The 20,818-nt window shown below is 37.2% G+C and overlaps 1 protein-coding gene across 1 annotated transcript in view; it reads right to left on the bottom strand.

Annotated features, from left to right (window-relative positions):
* DNAH7 (dynein axonemal heavy chain 7) overlaps positions 1 to 20,818 on the bottom strand; it is a 245,609-nt gene that overhangs the window by 114,821 nt on the left and 109,970 nt on the right. Inside the window, exons 30-35 of the mRNA XM_029225556.1 lie at positions 16,749 to 16,997; positions 13,997 to 14,146; positions 5,327 to 5,509; positions 4,792 to 4,968; positions 1,739 to 1,870; positions 163 to 387 (exon numbers count right to left, since the gene is read on the bottom strand). Of these exons, the coding sequence (XP_029081389.1) occupies positions 163 to 387; positions 1,739 to 1,870; positions 4,792 to 4,968; positions 5,327 to 5,509; positions 13,997 to 14,146; positions 16,749 to 16,997 (1,116 nt within the window). The remainder of the gene's footprint in view (positions 1 to 162; positions 388 to 1,738; positions 1,871 to 4,791; positions 4,969 to 5,326; positions 5,510 to 13,996; positions 14,147 to 16,748; positions 16,998 to 20,818) is intronic.

Genomic DNA, 20,818 nt, shown 5'->3' with positions numbered 1-20,818 from the left:
CCAGGTGTGCCCGACTTCACAACCAACGTGCCTTCCTCTACTCCATGCTGTCTCCTAAGGTAAACAGTGGTGACAAGGTGGCCACAGAGCCTTTATGTGCTGTGTGTCTCCAAGGAGGCTCTGCCTGGTTGGCAGGTACAACTCTTGCTTCAGAACTCTTACCTCAGTGACAAACTGATAATCATAAATTGTTCCTTTTTCAGGAAATGGAACAGTTAGTGTTTTTGAAGATGTTTGCTCAGTACCACTCAGTAATTTAAACCTATTTCGAGTTATTTCTGAAATCGGGCCTTCCATTAGTTCTCGAAGAATCTTATTAAATTTCAACCGATCATCATCTTTACAAGAAGCACCAATGGACCAGATCAATGAAAACAGAAAAATGCCCTGAATTGGAGAGATGAGAAGATAAGCATGCATTAAAGAATAACTTTAATCTATTCTTGAAGCTTAAATCGTATCTGCCAGATTAATATCTTTGAAAGGAAATGAATAAACTGATATATGGTAGTAGGTTATTCTCAGGATTTTGTAATAATTAGTTTTTTTCTATCAAATTACATGTCTTATAAAGTCTTACTATCAGAGAAGATAATACAATGCAAAGTATAAATTCTAGGCATAGTAAAACCTTAGAATGATTAGTCTGGTAAATCAGGTGATAATTTAAATATATGGCTGAACTTTGATATTAAAAAGAACATTGAGATAACTTTTTATTAAAGTACAAAAGCATATTTTAATAAAGAATAATCAACCCACTCTATATATTTATTAAATTTAAATTCTGATGCAGTGTTTTTTAAAAAGTAGAACAAATTCATATACTTTTATTTACCTGTTGTAATAATTACCTGAGCATTGATTGTATAATTAGAACTGCTAACCTGCAAGCTTTCTTACCAGACTCAGGCAGAGGGAACAGGGGAGACAACAAGACACACCACTCAAATGAGAAAGCCTGTTTGATAGTTTTAAAATCAAATCCCCTTTTTAATGCCATTAAAACATATACATGTTTTAATGCTAAAACAGTCTATCTATGCTCATAAAAGTTGTGAACTCTGGCTTCACACTATTCACCTACTCATAGCTTACTCACAGACTGTCTCTCTCTGGAAACTGTTTTAAATGAAACTAAAAATTTATTTCATAAAACATATGGAAAAAGTAACTGACTACATTAGAAGTGCTACCATTAGCCAATATATGATTTTTTTATTAAAGAAGATTCAAGGTCTGTTGATAATTTTATTCCTATATTTAAAACGTTTATAGATTATATATTTTCTTGCTTTCCTCATTTCAAATATATACTTATACTCAATACATAAATATTTTTTAAACATTTATATCTCATGAAAAAGGCGGAAAAGTAAGGAGAAAAAGCAATGAATTATAATTTGGAGGTTGAAGGGGAGGTGAATCCTGTTGTCAATGGTCATTGACATTTTGAGGATTGATCATCTTTGAGACAGGCCAACTGACCCAAGGTAATCAGTAGCAGATCTGTGGGAATCATTGGGCTCCACCCAAACTTCTTGATCCAACAGAACTGCCGGTCAAGGAGCTTTCCTACCAGCACCTGGCATTTGGAACCTGACTTTTTCCTGACTGTTCAGCTACCACCCATTGTCCAGACTCCAGTTCTGGGAAAAATGAGGTTAATTAATTAGGAAGCATTGGGGAAAGCCGTGGATGTCTTTCTATTGCAAGACTCAAAGAGAAATGGACCTACCTCAAGTAAAGAGTAAGTTTCTCGATCATTTCTCTCTCCTACTTTGACTTCATCAGCAAAGTCATTCATAAAACAGTCTATCAGATTCATTAGGGATCGGACTAAGTTTGTATCTGAAGTAGGAGATAATTCCTGAAAAATCAGAGAAAAAAAGTCTGTGAAACAATTTAAATGAGGCACTAACTGAAATAGTATCAACTAATTTTTATTGAACTCATTTAGTTCTAACAGCCAAAGTATCTATGAAAAGGTACTACTGTTATAATTCTAATTTTATAGGAGGGAAAACTGAGGTACATATTAGTTCCCTAGAGTGAGGCAGCAATGGATGTCCCATCCAGGTGGTGTGTGCTCTTTAATCACTCTTGTACTGATTCTCAAATTGAAAAACCTCACAGTTACAAGTTTAGTTAATTTAATCACAGACATAGATTCTATGTTATACCAATTTCATAAACCAAAACACTAAAAAAAAAAATCTTTCAGAGCAGGAAATTAATTCACTTATCTAACATGTTCAATAAATAAAGCCCATTTTAGAATATCTTTATAAGCTACAGCAGTACTCGGAGTAAACTCATTCTTATGAAACATATTTTTAAGTCTTGAAGAGCATAAAATGTTTCTGGAGTGCTGTAAATACTGTACACTTTATTTCTCTGGGTCTCACCATGAGAATTTATAAAATAAATAATGTTACAGTTCCTATAACCATGCAGCATACAGCAAGTTCTCAGTAAACATTTGTCTTCTTCCCTCCAAGCTCCCTTCCAGCCTTTAGAGTTGTATTGCTTCATGGTTAACATGTAAGAGTTAACTCTGAAATGGACTCTCTGAAGATTAGAAGCAGGTGACTTGATATTTGGCCACTGTCCCAGTAGAAGCAGGAAGAAGTGACAACTGAGTGTCTGATTAACGACAGGGACTAAGTGTTACTGCTGCAACCCTAAAATGCAAACAGTTAACTACTACAAATAAGACAGATGCGTATTACTACTTAGTAAATAACAGGCATTCATGATTTTTTAAAATTTATTTTATTGAAGTATAGTTGATTCACAATGTTGTGTTAGTTTCTGGTGTACAGCCAAGTGATTTAGTTATACATATATATGATAGTTTGCATCTGCTAATCCCAAATTCCCAATCTATCCCTCTCCTACCCACCTCAGCATACACAGATCTGTGCTCTACAGGCATTCATAATTTCTTCAAGAAAGGACAAAAGTGCATAAGTGCCTTTCAGGAAGTTTATATTAAAAGTGATTTTTAAAAATTCTCATTACAAGAACAAAATTCTACGTATGACAGATATTAACTAGACTTTCTGTGGTGATCATTTCACAAAATATACAAATCATTATATTGTACACCTGAAACTAATATAATGTCAATTATATTAGTATAATATACTAATGTCAATTATATCTCAATTAAAAAAAAATTTTCCCCCTATTTGCTATTGAAAAGAGCAGTTCCAGTTATATGGAAAATCCATTTATTTGTAACACCTACCTTCTGTTAAAATGCCAGGAGAAAAAAAACCCTATAGCTTATTTTATCTCAATTGATGCATATTTAATTGATTTTGAAACATGATTACTTCATATGTACAACATATTCCGTTACAGCCAAGTTTCCTGAAAGAGCAGCCTACACTCACCATCAAGTCAGTATCACCCACATTCCTAACCAACCGCCCCGAAGTACTCTTGCCTCTTCCCTCAAAGTGCTGGGGCCAGAGCTCCCTCAAGATCTCTACTGCCACTTCCAAGGGACACATGCCAACCCTTTCCTTCCTTCACCTGACTCTCAGTAATTTCTGATAACACTGGCTACTTACTACTCAAAACCTTCTCCCCATTCCCTCTCTCTAAGTTGCTGGTATACCCAGGATTACAGCCTTTGCTCTTTTTTCTCTGGATTTGTCTTTAAGTAATCTTCATTACCGTGGTTTGAAATTCTACTTTCCAAATACGAACACTGAGATAAATACCTGCCTCAAGCTTTTCTACTATATTTCCAACAGCAGGAGAAATCCCAACCCTGTTTCCCTATATTTGATCCGGAACAAAGTCATGCTCAAAGACCTTTGGTCCACATCTCCCAAAGCAGAAATTAAGCATCTTTCCCTACAGTTCCCAGCTGGAGGGTGTTTAAGAGCCTCATTGGAACTCCATCAACTCTCAGAGGCAAGAGACATCCATGCTTCCGGAAATTCATGCTGTCACTTCTCTCCCTTCTACCTTTCCCCCATCTCATCCCCAGGGTGTACTAAAAGAAAGAAAAATGGATTTGTTTGCTTTAGGACCTCTTTCAATTCTTCTACCACAGGCTGGCTTCCCTTTCCGAATCACAGTTTTATTAGCTATCCATAGTAATCCCTAAACAATTAGATGCACTCATGCTAAATATAGCTGATTCCTCATTTAGTATGTCTAAAAAGCAGTAATATGTGTTTCTCCATGTGACCCACTATCCAGTTCTTTGGAAGTCATAAACGAGATTACTTTTTTCACTTGTCCTTTTTCTAATTATAAAATAATATATATTTATTTTAAAAGAGTTGGAAAATAAAGAAAAATTTCAAAATGAAAACTTGCTCCGGACGCGCAGGCTCAGCGGCCATGGCTCACGGGTCCAGCCGCTCTGCGGCATGTGGGATCTTCCCGGACCGGGGCACAAACCCGTGTCCCCTGCATCGGCAGGCGGACTCTCAACCACTGCGCCACCAGGGAAGCCCCAGAGAGAGAACTATTTAGAATATTTTCACCCAGGTGTGATTAGGTGGGACTTTGAGTTTGTTTCTTAAGAGAGAAAAGATCCACACATTTTTCTCAAACCACAGGATGCTTCATTTAACATATTTTTTGGAGAATTATGTTAATTAAAAATTTTCAACTTTAATAAGAAAAGCATTTTTAGTCAAACTAGTTAAGAACTTATTTTAATATGTGGTAGTTGGCAATAAAAGTAGACATTAAAATGTATATATATGGCTAATTTGGATTTTCCATTTATTTTTTAAATATTAAAACTTTCATCCCTCTTACCTTTGTATGCTTTCTAATAAATTCAACAGAAATAGGAACCATTCTGTCAAATAAGCCTATTATAAATTCCTTCTGAATAATACTGATCACAGGAGGTAAAAGATTTATCCAAGACAACATCAGCGGTCTCCAGCCCAGCATATGAGGCTCCATGTAAATCATCCCACATCTGGAAACCTGGAAAAACAATCACTGTTTACCTCCAAGGAACTGCTTATAAAAGAAATATGACTTGATACATCTATTTCTTACAACCTTCAGAAAACTCTTGGGGAAAAAATAGCATACTTTTAGATAATTTCCTGATTTAATTTTTGTGTACGACTTTACCAAATGGTCCTAGGCAAAGAGGAAAATATGCCTGACACTTATATTTGTCAAGGTATGTCGACAGACACGGCTGCTCTTGGAGAATCACAGATGGCTGTTAAAATGAATTCTATAAATACTTTACATCTAGAGTCAAAGTTACTAAGCAATAAACGCATTTATAACATTTCAAATTTATAAGCAGATGTGAAAACTGAGAACTTACAGTGGCAGGAGAAGCAACTTCTAAATCCATTGGTTCAAAAATAAGATTCATTTGTGGTGACATTTGGATAATCTCCCCGCTCATCAGACATAGTTTTTTGTTGTCATCCAGCACAGTGTTCATATTCTCAATCCATACGGCATCTACTGGCCCATCAAAAACTAACCATTTCCTATCTGGCGTCTGGTTCATGCATACGGTGAATAAAGGACAAAAATGGTCATGGAAGGGAAAAAGTTCAATAATATTATTTTACAACTTTAAAATGTAACCCCTAAAACGAATTGCACCATCAAAATGTAAAGGCATCTCTGGAATAAAGTGTGCATACATGTGTGAATATATATATATTCACTAAAGAAGCCTATATATGCCATGGATGAGACAAATATATATAACATCTTAAGATTCCATCTTTTCCAATGTTTCTAAACTCATATATAACATGTTTTAGAGAGTATCATAAGTAAAACAAACATGTAATTGCCAGGGAAAACAATTTTCATTCAGACTGTCTGACTCTATAGAGATTCTATTTGGTGTTCATACAGATTAATTACTCTTGTGTGTTAAGTCAAATTTTTTGTTCCCTCCACTGAATGAATTAACACGCACATCCTTCTTGGGCTGAACTGTCTCATGGTGGTACAGGGCATTAATATCAATATAACCTTCACAATTCCACAATGAGAAACATGAAATTATTTACATATTGTCCAGAATATAGTAAATGTTCAACAAATATTAGCCAGAGGGAGCAAAAACTGATTCTCTTTTCTAGATCCTTATGAAGCAGCCCTTCTGAGGACACAGATGATGCTTTGGTTCCCCTTCAGCAAATGTGAATTTGAGTTGAAGTAGTGAAGGATCTGAATCCACCTTAACACATTCTCATTCCCTGTGACCAAAGGCATTAATCCACAAGACAGTGGGCCTGTCTGGGCTCAAGCCACCCATACCCACACTCAGAAGCTAGCTCGGGCCACGCTCAGGAAGCACGGAAGAGCCTGTTATCTCGGAGATCACCTTCAGAGCAACTTTTCCTCCTGCTGTTGGGTTCCCAGGGCTGCTCATCTTCACTCTAAGAAACATTGCCCTGTAATGGTGAGTTGTTGGGCTGTGCAGTCTGAAAGACCTCACCTTTAATCTGATTCTACTACTTCCCAGCTGTGTGACTTTGGGACAGCTACTTAACTTCCTGGAGACTCAGTATTTACGGGATGTAGCTTCCTGGAAAATATAATGTGTACTATGTAGCTAAGTGTAAAATGGGAGATATCTCATGATTATTTCTTTATAAATAATGTAAGAGCATACATTATCTGGAGACTTCACATGTTAATCTGGGCCAGAGGACATCCACTGTGACAAGAAAGGATCTGAGACATCAAAGGATCTGGGACATCAATGGTCCCAGACCTCTGCCCGCCCCACCTGTGCCCTGAGAGCCAATCCTTACATTATTCATTCCTCAAGCCCCTTCAAGCAATAAAAGCAGAGCTGCAATTTGATGTTTTTCTGTTATTACACTGACTCATGACGGGCTGGTCCTTAAGTAGGTAAAGAGCACCAAATTTAGGATGTATGGTAGTCAGAATAAAGCAAACATTTATATAAAAAAAGACTTAAAACAAATGTCTGCAGCCTAGGCCCCTTTTCCTGTAAGACTAGCCTTAGCAAGCTGTCTCCGTGTAATCACACTCCACGGACAGCCTGCTAACATACGACAACCAAGTTAACATTTATTGGTCTGTGGACCCTTTTCTGTAACAGTGGGAAGCTGCCACTCAGTAGGGTAAGCCAGGAGGAGGTAAGTTCCCACTCCCCTTCCCAGCAGCCAGCAGCTGGCACACCCTTTACCTCTTCTGCTTTCCACAGTCAGCCGATTCTCTTCCTAACACACTAAAGGGTAAGTGTTGGAATTTGTAAGACATCGTTTTATAAAGGTCTGCAATTTCCTCTCTAAGCACTGAAGTCTATCTAACAATTAGTGGGTGTGACACTGACAGCTAGCTGAGCAGCAGGGCACAGGAAGAACATTATTGAAGGATTGAAAGGATCACGTTACTCAGATGCTCTCTTTCCTGGGTCACTTAGCCTGGAAAAAGAAGATCAGAAATACTCTCCCCAGTCTTCTTTGCTCCTGCCCTCTCTTCTGTGCATACTGAGGAGAAGATGCCTGCCCTCATGGTCTCGGGCCTCTCTGCAGGCACTAACAGTGCTCTTCACAGAAACACTGCCAGACTGTTCAGTAACGTGTTTTATTTATTTATATATTTTTAAACATCTTTATCAGAGTAAAATTGTTTTACACTGTTGTGTTAGTTGCTGCTGTATAACAGAGTGAATCCACTACACATATACATATATCCCCATATCTCCTTCCTCTTGCGTCTCCCTCCCACCTCCCCTATCCCACCGCTCTAGATGGTCACAAAGCACTGAGCTGATCTCCTTGTGCTATGTGGCTGCTTCCAATTAGCTATCTATTTTACATTTGGTAGTGTATATATGTCAATGCCACTCTCTCACTTCGTCCCATCTTACCCTTCCCCCTCCCCGTGTCCTCAAGTCCATTCTCTACGTCTGTGTCTTTATTCCTGTCCTGCCGCTAGGTCCTTCACAACCTTTTTTTTTTTTTAGATTCCATATGTATGTGTTAGCATACGGTATTTGTTTTTCTCTTTCTGACATACTTCACTCTGTATGACAGTCTCTAGGTCCACCCACCTCACTACAGATAACACAATTTCGTTTCTTATAATGGCTGAGTAATATTCCACTGTATATATGTACCACATCTTCTTTATCCATTCATCTGTCGATGGGCATTTAGGTTGCTTCCATGACCTGGCTATTGTAAATAGTGCTGCAATGAACATTGGGGTGCATGTCTTTTTGAATTATGGTTTCCTCTGGGTATATGCCCAGTAGTAGGATTGCTGGATCATAGGGTAATTCTATTTTTAGTTTTTTAAGGAACTTCCATACTGTTCTCCATAGTGCCTGTATCAATTTACATTCCCACCAACAGTGCAAGAGGGTTCCCTTTTCTCCACACCCTCTCCAGCATTTGTTGTTTGTAGATTTTCTGATGATGCCCATTCTAACTGGTGTGAGGTGATACCTCATTGTAGTTTTGATTTGCATTTCTCTAATAATTAGTCATGTTGAGCAGCTTTTCACGTGCTTCTTGGCCATCTGTATGTCCTCTTCGGAGAAATGTCTATGTAGGTCTTCTGCCCATATTTAGATTGGGTCACTTGTTTTTTTAATATTGAGCTGCATGAGCTGTTTCTATATTTTGGAGATTAATCCTTTGTCCACTGATTCATTTGCAAATATTTTCTCCCATTCTGAAGGTTGGCTTTTTGTCTTGTTTATGGTTTCCTTTGTTGTGCAAAAGCTTTGAAGTTTCATTAGGTCCCATTTGTTTATTTTTGTTTTTATTTCCATTACTCTAGGAGGTGGATCAAAAAAGATCTTGCTGTGATTTATGTCAAAGAGTGTTCTTTCTATGTTTTCCTCTAAGAGCTTTATAGTGTCTGGTCTTAAATTTAGGTCTCAAATCCATTTTGAGTTTATTTTTGTGTATGGTGTTAGGGAGTGTTCTAATTTCATCCTTATACATGTAGCTGTCCAGTTTTCCCAGCACCACTTATTGAAGAGACTGTCATTTCTCCATTGTATATTCTTGCCTCCCTTGTCAAATATAAGGTGCCCGTATGTGCGTGGGTTTATCTCTGGCCTTTCTATCCTGTTCCATTGATCTAAATGTCTGTTTTTGTGCCAGTACCATACTGTCTCGATTACTGCAGCTTTGTAGTATAGTCTGAAGTGAGGGAGCCTGGTTCCTCCAGCTCTGTTTTTCTTTCTCAAGATTGTTTTGGCTATTTGGGGTCTTTTGTGTTTCCATACAAATTGTGAAATTTTTTGTTCTAGTTCTGTGAAAAATGCCATTGGTAGTTTGATAGGGATTGCACTGAATCTGTAGATTGCTTTGCGTAGTAGAGTCACTTTCACAATGTTGATTCTTCCAATCCAAGAACATGGTATATCTCTTCATCTGTTTGTATCATCTTTAATTTCTTACATCAGTGTCTTATAGTTTTCTGCATACAGGTCTTTTGTCTCCTTAGGTAGGTTTATTCCTAGGTATTTTATTCTTTCTGTTGCAATGGTAAACGGAAGTGTTTCCTTAATTTCTCTTTCAGATTGTTCATTATTACTGTATAAGAATGCAAGAGATTTCTGCGCATTAATTCTGTATTCTGATACTTTCCCAAATTCATGGATTATCTCTAGTAGTTTTCTGGTAGCATCTTTAGGATCCTCTTTGTATAGTATCATGTCATCTACAAACAGTGACATTATTACTTCTTCTTTTCTTATTTGGATTCCTTTCATTTCTTTTTCTTCTCTAATTGCTGTGGATAAAACTTCCAAAACTATGTTGAATAATAGTGGTGAGAGTGGGCAACCTTGTCTTGTTCCTGATCTTAGTGGAAATGGTTTCAGTTTTTCACCATTGAGAACAATGTTGGCTGTGGGTTTGTCATATATGGCCTTTATTATGTTGAGGTAAGTTCCCTCTATGCCTACTTTCTGGAGAGTTTTTATCATAAGTTGGTGTTGAATTCTGTCGAAAGCTTTTTCTGCATCTATTGAGATGATCATATGTTTTTTCTCCTTCAGTTTGTTAATATGGATTATCACATTGATTGATTTGGGTATATTGAAGAATCCTTGCATTCCTGGGATAAACCCAACTTGATCATGGTGCATGATGCTTTTAATGTGCTGCTGGATTCTGTTTGCTAGTATTTTGTTGAGGATTTTTGTATCTATGTTCATCAGTGATATTAGTCTGCAGTTTTCTCTTGTTGTGACATTTTTTCTGGTTTTGGTATCAGGGTGATGGTGGCCTGGTAGAATGAGTTTGGGAGTGTTCTTCCCTCTGCTATATTTTGGAAGAGTTTGAGAAGGATGGGTGTTAGCTCTTCTCTAAATGTTTGATAGAATTCACCTGTGAAGCCATCTGATCCTGGGCTTTTGTTTGCTGGAAGGTTTTTAATCACAGTTTCCATTTCCGTGCTTGTGATTGGTCTGTTTATATTTTCTATTTCTTCCTGGTTCAGTCTCGGAAGGTTGTGTTTTTCTAAGAATTTATCCATTTCTTCCAGGTTGTCCATTTTATTGGCATAGAGTTGCTTGTAGTAATCTCTCATGATCCTTTGTATTTCTGCAGTGTCAGTTGTTACTTCTCCTTTTTCATTTCTAAGTCTGTTGATTTGAGCCTTCTCCCTTTTTTTCTTGATGAGTCTGGCTAATAATGATTTATCAATTTTGTTTATCTTTTCAAAGAACCAGCTTTTAGTTTTATTGATCTTTGCTATCGTTTCCTTCATTTCTTTTTCATTTATTTCAGATCTGATCTTTATGATTCCTTTCCTTCTTCTAACTTTGGGGATTTTTTGTTCTTCTTTCTCTAATTGCTTTACGTATAAGGTTAGGTTGTTTATTTGAGATGTCTCTTATTTCTTGAGGTAGGATTCTAGTGCTATAAACTTCCCTTTTAGACCTGCTTTTGCTGCATCCCATAGGTTTTGGGTCATCGTGTTTTCATTGTCAATTGTTTCTAGGTATATTTTGATTTCCTCTTTGATTTCTTCAGTGATCTCTTGGTTATTTAGTAGTGTTTTGTTTAGCCTCCATATGTTTGTATTTTTTACAGATTTTTTCCTGTAATTGATATCTAGTCTCATAGCATTATGGTCAGAGAAGATACTTGATACGACTTCTATTTTCTTAAATGTACCAAGGCTTGATTTGTTACCCAAGATATGATCTATCCTGGAGAATGTTCCATGAGCACTTGAGAAGAAAGTGTATTCTGTTGTTTTTGGATGGAATGTCCTTTAAATGTCAATTAAGTCCACCTTGTTTAATGTATCATTTAAAGCTTGTGTTTCCTTATTTATTTTCATTTTGGATGATCTGTCCATTGGGGAAAGTGGGGTGTTAAAGTCCCCTACTATGGTTGTGTTACTGTCAATTTCCCCTTTTATGGATGTTAGCATTTGCCTTATGTATTGAGGTGCTCCTATGTTGGGTGCATAAATATTTACAACTGTTATAGCTTCTTCTTGGATTGATCCCTTGATCATTAAATAGTGTCCTTCTTTGTCTCCTGTAATAGTCTTTATTTTAAAGTGTATTCTTTTCTAATATGAGAATAAATACTCCAGCTTTTGATTTCCATTTGCATGGAATATCTTTTTCCATCCCCTCACTTTCAGTCTGTATGTGTCCCTAGGTCTGAAGTGGGTCTCTTGTAGACAGCGTATATATGGGTCTTGTTTTTCTATCCATTCAGCCAGTCTATTAGTTGGAGCATTTAATCCATTTACACTTAAGGTAGTTATCGATATGTACGTTCCTATTACCATTTTCTTAATTGTTTTGGGTTTGTTTTTGTAGGTCTTTTCCTTCTCTTGTGTTTCTTGCCTAGAGAAGTTCCTTTAGCATTTGTTGTAAAGCTGGTTTGGTGGTGTTGAATTCTCTTAGCTTTTGCTTGTCTGTAAATCTGAATGAGATCCTTGCTGGGTAGAGTAACCTTGGTTGTAGGTTTTTCCCTTTCATCACTTTAAATATGTCCTGCCACACCCTTCTGGCTTGCAGAGTTTCTGCTGAAAGTTCAGCTGTTAACCTTATGGGGATTTCCTTGTATGTTATTTGTTACTTTTCCCTTGCTGCCTTAAAAATATTTTCTTCGTATTTAATTTTTGATACTTTCATTAATCTGTGTCTTGGCATGTTTCTCCTTGGATTTATCCTGTATGGGACTCTCTGCACTTCCCGGACTTGATTATTTCCTTTCCCATGTTACAGAAGTTTTCAACTATAATCTCTTCAAATATTTTCTCAGTCCCTTTCTTTTTCTCTTCTTCTTCTGGGACCCTTATTACTCAAATGTTGGTATGTTTAATGTTTCCCCAGAGGTAGCTGAGACTGTCCTCAATTCTTTTCATTCTTTTTTCTTTATTCTGCTCTGCAGTAGTTATTTCCACTATTTTATCTTTCAGGTCACTTATCTGTTCTTCTGCCTCAGTTATTCTGCTATTGATTCCTTCTAGAGAATTTTTCATTTCATTTATTGTGTTGTTTATCATTGTTTGTTTGCTCTTTAGTTCTTCTAGTTCGTTGTTAGACGTTTCTTGTATTTTCTCCATTCTATTTCCAAGATTTTGGATCATCTTTACTATCATTACTCTGAATTCTTTTTCAGATATACTGCCTATTTCCTCTTTGTCTGGTCTGGTGCATTTTTACCTTGCTCCTTCATCTGCTGCATATTTCTCTGTCTTCTCATTTTGCTTAACTTATTGTGTGTGGGGTCTCCTTTTCGCAGGCTGCAGGTTCGTAGTTCCCGCTGTTTTTGGCATCGGCCCCCAGTGGGTAAGGCTGGTTCAGTGGGTTGTGTAGGCTTCCTGCTGGAGGGGACTAGTGCCTGTGTTCTGTTGGATGAGGCTGGATCTTGTCTTTCTGGTGGGCAGAACCATGTCCGGTGGTGGTTTTGGGGTGTCTGTGACCTTATTATGATTTTAGGCAGCCACTCTGCTAATGGGTGGGGTTGTGTTCCTGTCTTGCTAGTTGTTTGGCATAGGGTGCCCAGCACTGTAGCTTGCTGGTCGTTGAGTGGAGCTGGGTCTTAGTGTTGAGATGGAGATCTCTGGGAGAGCTTTCGCCACTTGATATTATGTGGGGCCAGGAGGTCTCTGGTGGACCAATATCCTGAATTTGGCTCTCCCACCTCAGAGGCTCAGGCCTGACACCTGGCCGGAGCACCAAGACCCTGTCAGCCACATGGCTCAGAAGAAAAGGGAGAAAAAAACAGAAAGAAAGAAAGAAAAATATATGAAATAAAATAAAGTTACTAAGGTGAAAAAGATTTTTAAATATTAAAAATAAAGTAATAAAAAAAAAGAAAGAAAGGAAGAAGAGAGCAACCAAACCAAAAAACAAATCCACCAATGTAACAAACGTTAAAAACTATCCTTAAAAACAAAAACCGGAAAGAAAGAACCATAGGAGAAATGGTAAAAGCAAAGCATATGCCTGGCACAGTACTAAATGCTCAAGATACAGGAGTGAATGAGAGAGATGATGTACTTTGGCCTCCTGAAGTTTATATCCAGTTGTATTTATATCAAGCAGGGCATAAAATTTCCTTGTCTCAACTCTCTCATCCGTGGAGGGAGAAGAGACAGGCACCACACCCCACTCACTGCACTCAGGGGAAAGCGCTCCGCATTCTCGGCCTCGCGAGGGCCTCACCCCGGCACGTGTAGGGCAAGGATGGCGTACCTAGTGCCCAGAGGCCTGTCTCCTTGCGGCATCTGGGAGGTAAAGGGGAGCCACTTTACCTCCCAGCGGGAAACTCAGCGCTCCGGCCCCCAGCTGAGGAACTGGCAGTTTAAAGGCCATGGGCACACGGAGGCGAAGGACGCGGGGGCTTGGCTCAGACACTGGCTGGGGCGGCGGCCGGCGCCTCAAGGATCCCAGTAATGTGTTTTAAATAAGTACCTTGAGCTACAAATACAAATGTTTACTTGAAACAACTGAAAAAAATCATAACTCTTCATAGCATTGAGAAGTGTTAGCACTTACCGATGAAGCAGCAAATGCTCTAAAACTGACAGCGAGGATCCCGTCGGACCACTCATGGGACACTAAATCAAACTGCCCATACAGCTGACCCATGGTGACAGACTTAGGATTTAAAACAGTGATCTGAACCTTGTTTTCTTCCATTAACCCCTTAATAGAAAAAAAAAAAAAAAAAGATTATTTATTTATTTAAAAGACTACTAATACTGTCATTATTCATGGAAAACATGATTGGGCATGTAGAAAATCCTAAAGATTCCACACAAAAACTACCAGAAGTAAAGAGTTCATTTAACAAGGCTGCAGCAAACAAAGTCATTATACAAAAATTGATTGTATTTTCTATAATGCCAATGAACAACTGAAAAATAAAATTTAAAAATACCATTTACAATAGGATTTAAGAACTCATAGGATACTTAGGAATAAAGTACCAAATGTTGGTCAAAAGCATATAATATTTACCATTGATAGATCAACAGGTTACATATTCTTTTCTGCTTTTCTTTACAAACCTTAAAAATGTTAACACCATTCTAAGCTCACTGGCATCACAAAAACAGGCTTTGGGCTGAAGTTGGCCCATGGGCTGTAAGTGGTTGATTCTTACTACAAAACGTTCTCTGAGATAAAGTTAAATGATTTAAATATAGGCAAATATGTACCATTCTCACGTTGTGAAAAAATTAATATTGGTAAGCTGATAGCTTCCACCAGAACCTTGAAAGCTGGTATATGGAATTAATAAGAGATGTTAATACACTTGGGGCCTAGGCTTTTTTATGTTTTTAATTAATAGACTTTATTTTTTTAGAGTAGCTTTGGGTTTACAGAAAAATTGAACAGAAAATATAGAGAGATTCACATATATTCCCTCCATCTTCCCGCCACTCACACACAGTTTCCCCTACTATTAAAGCCTTGCATCGGTGTGGTACATTGTTATGATTCCTCAATTCCTCAGTTCCTCCGCTGATATGGATTCTTTATTATTAACTAAAGCCCATGGTTTACATTCAGGTTTACTCTTTGTGTTGGACACTTCTATGGATTTTTCCAAACGCATAATGTCATGTATCCACCATTACAATATATACAGAATAGTTCCCCTGCCCTAAAAATCACCTGTGCTCTACTTATTCACAATCATTTCTTTTTTATATAACATAACAAGTTCAACTTATAACAGAACAAGTCCAACTCTTTCCCACACTGCTTTCTGTCCACCACCACTGGAACTTGGGACATGAAGTACCAAACTGAAGAAAACATGTGGCAATAATAATGTGAAGCAGTAAAAAAAAAAAAACAGCTCAAGGTCTGTGTTTTCTTCTCTGTGCCCAGAAAGGGAATAACGATGTGTCATCCTTAATTCAGAAGCATGGGAAAGTTCTATTATCTTAGTCAGAACAAAGTTGCTGCCATTAAAGCAAGGTGTTTGTCCCAAATGCAACAAAGCTAGTGTGAAGCTACAGCTTGCAAGCAGTGGCTATGGAGCCTTGCCCCTTTTACATTACCACAATGTCACTCTTAGAATTTCCTGATAATGAATCACTTTCGGGCTTTATATTGGACCAGAATACATGCTCATACCTTCATCTTCTTTAATCTTTGAGTGGCACCACATTTGGCTCTTTTAGAGACTTATTTTTTATAGCAAAAAGTTCGCCCCTATAACAGTAAAACAACAAAATAGGAAAAATGCAAACAAAAACTGAGGAAAGCAAGGCAGGAAGGATAAAGGGAAAGGAAGGGAGGCGAAGAAAGGAAACAGCATGAAAGGATAAAACCATAAAGGAACAGATGACAGAAATAAGTACATATCAGTTTGTTTGATAATAAATACAATCGAATTAAAATTCCCCTATGAGAAGATAAAGGCCATCAAATTGGAGAAAATAAAAGTTAAAGCTAATTACTCTCCATAAAAAATAAATCACAGTGACAGCCAGAGTCACAATTAAAGACATGGGCAAATATATATGCAAGGAGAAAGCAGGGGTTGCAATACTGAAATTAGACACAGGGGATCCAAGGCAGATAATACAAGTAGATAATTTTACACTGGCTGAAGGGAGGCTCCACAATGAAGATGTAATGATCACAAATCCCATTTGGCTACAAACACTGAAATATATGAAGCAAGAACTATTTGAAATACAAGGGTAAGTAGATAGAAATGCAATATTAGTTGGAGAATTTAAAACAGCCTCACTCCTTTAGCCTATCAAAGTAGACCAAACTGAGATGTGTAGGACAGGAATTTTGAATAATATAATCATCATTATTTACTATACTTACATATGCATGTATTATATAATGCATGCGCATGCTCACGCACGCGCACACACACACACACACACACACACACTTCAGTTCAGTACCACTAGCAGCCACTAACAAGTTTGCATTACAAATCTAAACAGCAAGAAAATAAAAACTACTCTCCTAAGAAAGTATAAAAGAGAAAACTGTCAGGTTTTTTCATGTCTTCAGATTTTTTTCTATAATGAATGTGTTATCTTTATGATTAACCTCTTTTAAAAAAAAAACAAAAGGGCTAGAGGCAAATCTGTGGCATACCCTTTGTATACTGAACTTCCTACTTGCTTTGTATTACTTTTCTAATTTTATTTCCTCTGTATTTTCATAAGTTTAAGTTGCTGCATTAAAGTACCCTTTTAAATAACCATACATTCTATCTTGCACAAAGCTGATTATCAATAAATTAATGCATTAATAACACACTTACCTTTTCACATAGATCATTTAGTGCTCCAGCTAAGACGCGATATGCACTGGTTTTTCCTCCAAATGGTTCTCCAACAATCATAAAGCCATGACGCACAATCATCATTTCATATATCTGAAGAATCTTCTCAGAAAAGAATCTGGTCATTTGCAAATTCATGGAGTCACAGTTGTCTTTGATGGCTCCCAGCAAATCATTGTAATCTGGTTTTGGTAATTTCACTCCAGGAAACAAATCTGAAGTAATTCCCTAATGATAGATGATTTGGGGATTTACATTATCTATCTATACATTCTCATATTCTCTGTCTCTCTCTATATATGTATGTGTATATGTATATATACATATATATATATAGACATGTAGACATACATAAACTTGATAAAATTTCTCACATCCTTGTATTTAACATTGATGGAAATAGAGCCTTTGAGTAATAGTCCAGTATTTTTAACAGCTTCACAGAGGTATGATTGACATACAATCAACTGTTTATATTTAAAGGGTACAATTTGATAAGTGAAACCACCAACTCAATGAAGATAGTCAACATACCAATCACAGCCACAAGTCTCCTTGTGGCCTTTTCTCCTCTCCTTGCCACCTCCTGTCTCCATCCCCAGACAACCAACAAACACTGATTTGCTTTCTGTTACTATTTTTACTTGCATTATCTAGAATTTATTACGGGTGAAATTACACATTACAGGTACTACTTTATTTTTTGTCTGGCTTCTTTCACTTGGCATAAAGATTTGGAAATTCACACCTTTCACAGCATATATCAATAGTCCATTGTATTGAAGTGTTCCACTGTATTGAGGTGCCAGTTTTTAAATCCATTTTCCTGTTGATGGACATTTTCATTGTTTCCAGTTTGGGGAATAAATAAAGCTACTATAAACATGTGTATACAAGTCTTTGTACGGACAAATGCTTTCATTTCTCTCGGGCGAATAATGAGGAGTGGAATACCTGGATAGTACGGTGAGTGTGTATTTACTGTTTTAAGAAACTGTCTGCTCTCCAAGGTTGTTGTATTATTATATTACATCCCCCCAAGCAGTGTATGAGAGTTTCAATATTTGATATGGTCAGTCTTCTTAATTTTAGCCATAGTAACAAGTAACAGTATCTTGTTGTGGCTTCAATTTGCATTTCCCAAAGATTAACATTTTTTGCATGTACTTGTGTGCCATATGTATATCTTCTTTAGTGAAATGTCTGTTCAAATCTTTTGCCTATTTTTAATCAGTTTATTTTCTTCATGGTAAGTTTTGACCATTCTTTAAATATTCTGCATACAAATCCTTCATCATACATCTAATATGCAAATTTTTTTCTAGTCTCTAGCTTGTCTTTCATTCTCTTACCAGTGTATTTCAAAGAGCAAACTTTTAAATTTTGATGAGTCTATTTTATGAATTTATTGTTTCATGCATTGTGCTTTCGGTGTTGTATTTAAGAAATTTTTGCCTATTCCAAATTCACAAGGGATTTCTCTTGTTTTCCTCCAGAGATGTTGCAGTTTTACATCTTTTTAAGTTAAAAAGTTAGAGGATGAACACGATCTGATTTGAAGGCTTATTATAAAGATGGGGTCACATTAGTATAAAAATACAAAAATGTATCAATGGAACAGAATAGGGAGACCAGAAATAGACCCACACACATGTGAACAACTCATTCTCAACAAAGACTCAAAGGCAATCCCGTAGAGAAAAGATTAAAAAAATAGTCTTGAGCAAATTATGCTAGAGTACCTGGATTTGTCAAAATAATGAACTTCCATCCATGCCTCATACCATATACAAAAATTAGTTCGATGGTATTTTAATCATTGTAGTGGGTAGTATGTTAATCAGCTTAGCTTCTCTCAAAAATGTATGTGCACCTGGAACCTCAGAATGTCCCCTTATTTGGAAATAAGATCTTTGCAGATGTAATTAGATAAGATGAGATCATACTGGAGCCCAACTCCAGTGACTGGTGTCTTTATAACAGAAAGGAGAGGAAGACACAGACACAACGACACCCAGGGAAGAAGGCCATCTAGTGGTGGGGACAGAGACTGAAGTAATGACAAGCCGAGGAACATCAAAGATCACCAGTAGCCATCAGAAGCCAAGAAGAAACAAGGAAGGATTCTTTCCTAAAGGCTTCAGAGGGAACCAACACTTTAGTTCAGACTTTTATCCTCCAGAACTGTGAGAAAATCAATTTCTATTGTTTTAAGCCACCAAGTTTGTGGTACTTTGTTATGGCAGCTTTAGGAAACGAATACAATCATATAATGTATGATTGGAAAGAATTATACTTCCATATTTAGTGTATATGAATATACAGAGTTGATTTCAAGGTCTAAGAAACATCCTTTTATAAACTGCTAAGGCTTTTTCATAAGTATTATAGCAACCTATGTGAGCAATACAACTCTTCATTTTACTCTGAAGATAAAAGTGAAAATTCGGAAGCGCTTAATATGAAAGCATACATTCAAGCTATACCTTAGAACTGACAAACTACCAGTTTAATCACCCCTAAATTTAATCCTTTAAATCCTGTTATGGATAAACTGATCCCAGTTCGCTGGAGCAGTAAGTTTCCTTGGGGCAAAGGAGAGAAAAAGGCAACGCAGTAGGGTCTTTAAGATCACTCTACAGCCTAGCTGAGCGGCTGGAACCCCCGCTCCCTCATATACTGGCCATGAATACAAGTTACTTATGATCTCTGTGCTGCAGTTACACCACGTGTAAAATGGGGATAACAAGAGCACCTGCCCCGTTAGCTGCTTATGAGTATTAAATAAGTTGCTATTCATAAAACTCTTAGAATAAGGTCTGGTCCATTGTGAATGCATAGTGTTTGCTAAGTAAACAAAAATATCTTCTCAGATTGTTCAAATTATTTATGGTTAACCTTGAAAGAAGCAGATAATTCCAGATCATATCTGGTAGTCAGTAGTTCTCAGCAAAGACCAGTTCCCTTCACTCTCCCGCCAGGTAGAGAGTTGGGAATATGTGGAGCTGTCCTTCTGGTTCTCACACTGGGAGAGTCCAGAGACACTGGGGGAGGAGGGATGCCAAGTGTTCTGCAGCATATGGGACAGTCTCTCACAACACGGAACTGTCCTATTTGAAAATGCCAGTTGCGCTCCATTTAAGAAATATTGTTCTTAATATTATTCAGTAAATGTTCACTGAATGAATACACAGCTGCATAAGAATACAACTAGGTGAGGTATACTTCCACTTTATAAAAATAAATATAGCTTTTACTCCTGGAAAATCTGTACAGTGTACTAGTACCAAAGAAACTGAGGGAAATTTTTAAGACGAAAATTTGAACCTATTCCTTGTAGATTTGATCTGCAAAACATTAGCACTGTCAACTCTAAATACTAAGGGAAGTCCCTTTCAGAGTGATGAAACATGGTTGCTATGGATAGCTAACGACACTGGACCACACTACAGTGGCAGTGTCACGTCTCCACCCTCCCCATGACAGCCTTACGACTTCAGTCTTTAAACTTTGGAAGCTAACTGCCCATACCTCAAGGCAGCACAAGAGAGAGCAACATCTACCATGTGTCAGCAGCCCGCTCCCAAGCCCTCCCCCAATTTCTTCTGAGAATGGGAAAAGGAAAAGAATGATATCACATGACAAAACAGGAACTTTAACCATCATTCTAATAGCTCTTCTCAACTACTTATAATTTAATTGTTAAAATGCAACAAGATTATTAAGCCTAGTTCTTAAATTATCCTGAAAAAAGAATTTCATAAAAGCCATTGTACTCTTCTAAAGAAATTAAGCTTATTTATTTTTTTTATTTCTCCAATCATTAATTTGACAAACATTTACCAAGTATCCATTCTGTGCAAGGGATTCAGTGATGTGTTAGACCAATTACTTTCCTCCACGGAGGAAATTTTGGTGAAATTTATAAGCAAACATGTTTTGTAACTTTTGTGTACTTATTATATTCTGCAGAAAAGGTGAAACTTAAAAATCCCAAGTTGTGGGCTTCCCTGGTGGCGCACTGGTTGAGAGTCCGCCTGCCGATGCAG

The sequence above is a fragment of the Monodon monoceros genome, unplaced genomic scaffold (assembly GCF_005190385.1).
Source record: "Monodon monoceros isolate NGI ecotype Baffin Bay Population unplaced genomic scaffold, NGI_Narwhal_1 Super_Scaffold_16, whole genome shotgun sequence".
Taxonomy (NCBI): Eukaryota; Metazoa; Chordata; class Mammalia; order Artiodactyla; family Monodontidae; genus Monodon; species Monodon monoceros.
Note: the sequence above shows the minus strand (reverse complement) of the source record. Positions and strands in the feature narration are given on the sequence as shown.